We start from the raw sequence: 6526 nt of genomic DNA, 5'->3' as shown, positions 1-6526 counted from the left end.
GTAAAACTCCGGCGAATGGATCTATCCGTAATACCTCCATGTTGCGCACCTTCCCATTTACCTCTTTTGGACAACAACAACTTGTTAATATTCAAAATGGCGCTGGAGGGGATGGGTGACCGCTTGCGATCTGTCTACTTCTCTCTTTTACACCCACTCCGTGTTTTCACACTACATTCTGCACCTCCTCTACGTCTCATCTGCATAGCGCACAAGAAAAAGTATTGTTTCTTGCGCGCTATACAGACAAAGCATACCGTACGTACAATACTTTTCACTGATATACATGTGACATTAATAAATCAAAATCAACTGGCCTTTATGTGGCAGTTTTAATGATATATCAAAGTACTTAAGTTCAAAGATGAATACCCTTTCTGAAGATAGTCACAGGTTTTTTAGTGTTTGATACATTCGCCCTTTAAATTAATCCAGGAATGTATGAATTGCTCTAACCTCATGCCAAGGTAACCTCCCACATCAGTGAGAGTTTCATTCCCAAGTGGGGCCACGATACTGCAAGTATTTGACATTTCGGAATAGGTGTAGAGCAGCGAGATCGCTTCTGAACAATAAAACAGCCAATACTTACGCTACCAAGAACTGCTCCCTTTCAACCTCTAAGCTGCAGAATTCCTGGTGAAACATTGATATACAAACAGAACGCAGTGGGAAGCGCTCACTGAGTTCGGCAACATTTAACTGAGGTAGTTCACTCGAGTTCTGATGTGATGCCCCACCCAAAGCATTAACCTCCATGGGGGGTTTTCACAGTAACTTCATTGCAGTGTGCACGTAAGCCTAATAAATACACTTTAACTTTCCTTTGGATACAGAGAGATTCATTTCCAGCATCTTGTTTTTAAGTTTCAGATATCGGGCACTTGTATTTTTGTCCCCATTTTGTAAAAACACAACTGTTTGTGAAAAGCCGAGGTTAATCAGCACATGCCCATCTCAACCGCTTCCCACTGGCGCATCTTTTACATTTCATTCTTGTTCCCAGATCATTCCCCTCTTGTGGGAGACTTCAGGGCAAGAGGGAGTGATCTCAGCGCAAGGGGGGGGGTGGCCCCTTTAAGACAGAAACGAGGAGGAATTTCTTCTCTCGGAGGGTAGTGACATTCTTTACCCTCGAGAGATGTAGAGGCAGGGTCATCAATTATGTTAAGGGTGGCGCTGTGGTTAGCACTGCTGCCTCACGGTGCCAGGGACCCGGGTTCGATTCCGGCCTTGGGTCACTGTCTGCGTGGAGTTTGCACATCCCCCCCCCCCCCCCCCCGGGTCTTTCCTCCGGTTTCCTCCCACACTCCAAAGACGTGCGGGTTAGGTGGATTGGCCGTGCCAAGTTGCCCCTTGGCGCCAGGGGGATTAGCAGGGTAAATACATGGGGTTACAGGGATAGGGCTTGAGTGAGATGGTTGTCGGTGCAGGGAAATGTGTAGGATTATGGGGACGGGGCCTGGGTGGGATGCTCGATTGGTGCAGACTCGATGGGCCGAATGGCCTCCTTCTGTGCTGTCAGGGTTCCATGATTCTATATGCAAAGCTGAGAGGGGATAAGGCAGGAAAGTGGAATTGAGGACTATCACATCATGAGCTCAATGAACTGAGGAGCAGACTCGATGGGCTGAGTGGCCTACTTTTGGCCCGACGCCTGATCTGGACCCCGCGTGGAAGCTGTATTTGTTTCAGCAAAACAGCAGCACATTAATAGGAGTAGAGAACCTCAGCAACAGGGTACACTCAGGTAGCACCAGTATCTGGGTTCCCAGAGTTGAAGACCAGTTCAAGGCCGGCATCTCTACATCACAACTCCTGTATCTGCAGAACGGAAAGGGGATACCCTTCTCTTTTACAAAACGTGGAATCAGATCACTGAGTGGCCACGGAGATAGAGGTTAGAATTTATTCTCTAATCAGATAATAGCGTCAGAGATTACATAAGAACTAGGAGCAGGAGTAGGCCATCTGGCCTCTCGAGCCTGCCCCGTCATTCAATGCTGATCTTTTCGTGGACTCAGTTCCACTTACCCGCCCACTCACCGTAACCCTTAATTCCTTTACTGGTCAAAAATTTATCTATTTTTGCCCTAAAAACATTCTATGAGGGAGCCTCAACTGGGCAGGGAATTCCACAGAGTCACAACCCTTTGTGTGAAGAAGTTCCTCCTCAACTCAGTCCTAAATCTGCTCCCCCTTATTTTGAGGCCCCTTCATTCCAGTTTCACCTGCCAGTGGAAACAGCTTCCCTGCTTCTATCTTATCTATTCCCTTCATTATCTTATATAAGATCTCCCCTCATTCTTCTGAATTCCAATGAGTTTAGTCCCAATCTCTCCTCAGAAGCCAACCCTCTCAACTCTGGAATCAATCTAGTGACTCTCCTCTGCACCCCCTCCAGTGCCAGTATATCCTTTCTCAAGTAAGGAGACCAAAACTGTACACAGTACTCCAGGCATGGCCTCACCAGCACCTTATACAGCGTAACCTCACTGTTTTTAGACTGTACCAGCCTCTGACAGAATGACTCAGCCCTATCTCCTCATCCTTCCAAATTCATCACTTTCTAATATGTACCCAGTGCTCTTTTGAAATCTCCAATGAATCCACCCCCACCACTCTCCCAGGCAGCGCATTCCAGATCCCAACAACCCCCTAAGTAGGAAAGTTTCTCCTCCTTGCATTCATTCCGAATTTGTGGAGAATTATTTGTTGAGGAAATATACAGTAAATGGCATAACCCTTAAGAGTATTGATAGGCAGAGGGATCTGGGTGTACAGGTCACTGAAAGTCGCAACGCAGGAGGAGAAAGAGAACGGTGGCACAGTGGGTTAGCACTGCTGCTTCACAGCTCCAGGGACCTGGGTTCGATTCCTGGTTTGGGGCACTGTCTACGTGGAGTTTGCACATTCTCCCCGTGTCTGCATGGGTTTCCTCTGGTTTCCCACCACAGTCCAAAGATGTGTGGGTTAGGTGGATTGGCCATGCTAAAAATTGCCCCTTAGAGTCCTGAGATGCATAGGTTAGAGGGATTAGCAGGTGGATATGGGGGTAGGGCCTGAGTGGGATTGTGGTCAGCGCAGACTCAATGGGCCAAATGGCCTCTTTCTGCACTATAGAGTTTCTACTTCTATGAAGGCATACGGCATGCTTGCCTTTATCAGCTCTGAGTTTAAAAACTCAGGGGTACTGAGGTTAAAAATTGGCAAGTCATGTTGCAGTCTTATAGCATGTCAGTTAGGCCGCACTTGGAATATAGTGTTCAATTCTGGTCGCCACACTACCAGAAGGATGTGGAGGCTTTGGAGAGGGTCCAGAAATGTTGCCTGGTATGGAGGACATTAACTATGAGCAGAGGTTGGAGAAACTTGGTTTGTTCTCACTGGAGGTTGAGGGGAGACCTGTTGGGGTCTATAAGATTACGAGGGTCGGAGTGGATAGTTGGAAGCTTTCTCCCCAGAGTGGAAGAGTCAGTTACTCTGGCGGGTGTAGGTTTAAGGTGCGAGGGGCAAGGCTTAAAGGAGATGTACGGGGCAAGTTTTTTTTTTACACAGAGGGTGGTGGGTGCCTGGAACTCGTTGCCGGGAGAGGTGGTGGAAGCGGATACGGTAGTGACTTTTTAAGGGGTGTCCTGACAAATACATGAATAGGATGGGAATAGAGGGATATGGTCCCGGGAAGGGTAGGGGGTTTTAGTTCAGTGGGGCAGCATGGGCGGTGCAGGCTTGGAGGGCCGAATGGCCTGTTCCTGTGCTGTAATTTTCTTTGTTCTCTATGAATCATCGGTGCACTTGTTGAGAATTAGTCACTTGTTACACATTGACCGGGGCTGAACCTCACCCATCTCTCTGCAATCAGGTACAGTGCGAGAGGTGAGGTGGATTAGAATGCTAAATTCTCCCTCACCTGAACAGGTGCCAGAGTGTGGCGACAAGGGGATTAACTTCTTTGCAGTGTTAATGTAAGCCTGCTTATGACACTAATAAATAAACTTCAAGTAAAGATCCTGCAATACTTATTATAAATATAAGTATTTATACTTATAATAAGTATAAATTATTATAAGTTAATTATAAGTCTTTTTTTGGTGTCATTAGCAATATCGGGTAAAATAAGCAAATAAAATCAGTCTGTAATAAATTTTTTATACCGCTAGAAATCTGAAATAAAAACAGAAAATGCTGGACTAAAAACTCAGCAGGTCTCTGGAGAGAGAAGCAGGGTTAATGTTTCGATGCGCAGTGATTAGCAGTGCTGCCTCACAGTGCCAGGGACTCGGGTTTGATTCCCGGTGTGGGACACCGCAAGGAGTTTGCACATTCTCCCCGTGTCTGCGTGGGTTTCCTCCGGGCGCTCCGGTTTCCTCCCACAGTCCAAAGATGTGCGGGTTTGGTGGGTTGGCCACGCTGAAGTTGACCCTGTCAGGGGGATTAACGAGGTTTACGGGGAGTGGAGCCTGGGTGGGACTGTGGGCGGTACAGACCCGATGGGCCAAATGGCCTCCGGTAGGGATTTAATGGCTCTGCTCTGAACATGATGTGGGGTTGCCGGTGTTGGGCTGGGGTGGGCACAGTAAGAAGTCTCACAACACCAGGTTAAAGTCCAACGGGTTTATTTGGTAACACGAGCTTTCGGAGCGCCGCTCCTTCATCAGATGGGCAAGGATGGGGCATCACCCCGGTCAACTCACCCGATGAAGGGGCAGTGCTCCAAAAGCTGGTGCTACCAAGTAAACCTGTTGGTCTTTAACCTGGTGTTGCCAGACTTCTTACTGCTCTGAACAATCTGTAAATGGGCGAACCGTTGTTCTGTATAACTGACTGGGGCAGCGCACAGATAGACTCAATATTCCTACTTAAGACAATAAGCCCTCCAACCTGGAGGTTGAAGCAAGTTAGGGCAATGTTAATAGACTTTAGATCTCAGCATCGCAATCATTCACGTTGCCCATTCTTGCTTTAATCAGACTTCTTAATTTTGCCTGTGTGGCCACACCCTCCCTTGTTGAGTTTGAAGGGTGTTTTGAAAGCAGTTTTTAATTAGGAGAGCCACAGGCGGTTCAAAGGTATTTTTAAAGTTTTGTGGGGGGAACGAAATAGAACCTTATTGAACTTTAAAACCGGACAGAAAGGCTTGGAAAACATCAGATAACGAATGCACGCTTAACAATAAGTAACGTTGAGAATGCACAAATAAATAGGTTTAGCACTTACTTGGTTTTGGGGGGTGTTACATTCTTGGATTTCTTTTTGAACATCTTGGCTGCCCCCGAGTGCTGCGTTCAGAGGGAAGCGATGATGATAAATCCTTATCTTCACAGTCACTGCGATGGCAAAGGTTGGCACAGAGGGAGAACTCTGCTTTTCTCTGCAGACGGTGTGTTAAGAAAGAGAGAGCTGGGGTGCTCACCTGTCCTCTACTCTCGACACTTTACCTGTGAGCTCCTGTGGTGACTGATAGGAGCTGAAGACCCAGAGCCCGCCCATCCCTTTGCCCCATTGGTCAGCTCCTGCCGCCTCCTTGCTTGCCCATTGGTTAGCCCCTTGGCCAATCTCCCATGGTTGCCCAGCGACTGGCTTTGATTGGCAGCCTTGCTCTGCTTGGTGAGGTGAGTGCTCCCTATTGGAGGTTTAGCCCCTCCCAGCTTGTGTGACGGGGAGAAGCAGTTCCTCATTCCTCAGGTAAGCCCAGCCCCAAACACTCTGGAGAATGCACTTTGAGACAAGAAGATAGCCTGGCTTTAAATATTTGACGTAACTCATCTTCCTCATGGAGGAATCTGCATCTAGGGGGCACAGTTCCAAAATGAGGGGTCTCCCAGTTAAAGCACAGATGGGAGTGAATTTCTCATTTTAATCCTCATAGAAAATAGGAAAAAGCCATTTGGCCCTTCGAGTCTGCTTCACCATTCATTACGATCATGACTGACCATCCAACTCAATAGCGTGATAAGTTGGCACGGTGGCACAGTGATTAGCACTGCTGCCTCAAAGCACCAAGTTAAAGTCCAACAGGCTTATTTGGCAGCTCAAGCTCCTTCATCAGGTGAGTTAGAGGCTCCGGAATCTAGTGCTGCCAGATGAACCTGTTGGACTTTAATCTGGTGTTGTGAGACTACTTACTGTACCCACCCAAGTCCAACACTGGCATCTCCACATCACAGCCTCACAGCGCCAGGGACCCGGGTTCGATTTCCAGTTTGGGTTACTGTCTGTGTGGAGTTTGCGCATTCTCCCCGTGTCTGCGTGGGTTTCCTCCGGGTGCTCTGGTTTCCTCCCCATGTGTGGGTTAGGTTGATTGGCCGTGCTAAATTGCCCCTTAGTGTCCTGACAGGCTAAGGTTAGAGGGTCTGGGGTGTCAGGGAAGGGTAATACCTCTGGTGGGGGAACGCGTCACGTCCTTTCAGGGCGGTTTGTCCATCCTTTGTCCCCACCCGGCACTCAGCTCTCACCTGTGGCCCCCCCCCGTAGCTGTTTGCGTACGACACCCCGGGCAACGGCCTTGACAAGCCGGCTAAACCAG

At 48.2% G+C, this 6526-nt stretch overlaps 1 protein-coding gene across 2 annotated transcripts in view; it reads right to left on the bottom strand.

The window, feature by feature from the left end:
* Positions 1 to 5443, bottom strand: part of ppl (periplakin) — an 85604-nt gene extending 80161 nt beyond the window's left edge. For both annotated transcript variants that reach the window (XM_080206962.1, XM_080206963.1), the window contains exon 1: positions 5218 to 5443. In XM_080206962.1, coding sequence (XP_080063088.1) covers positions 5218 to 5261 — 44 coding nt within the window. In that variant the 5' untranslated portion in view covers positions 5262 to 5443. The remainder of the gene's footprint in view (positions 1 to 5217) is intronic.
* Between the last annotated feature and the right edge of the window lie 1083 nt (positions 5444 to 6526).

This window comes from Carcharhinus amblyrhynchos, chromosome 18 (genome assembly GCF_965287045.1).
Source record: "Carcharhinus amblyrhynchos chromosome 18, sCarAmb.v2.hapA, whole genome shotgun sequence".
NCBI lineage: Eukaryota > Metazoa > Chordata > Chondrichthyes > Carcharhiniformes > Carcharhinidae > Carcharhinus > Carcharhinus amblyrhynchos.
Note: the sequence above shows the minus strand (reverse complement) of the source record. Positions and strands in the feature narration are given on the sequence as shown.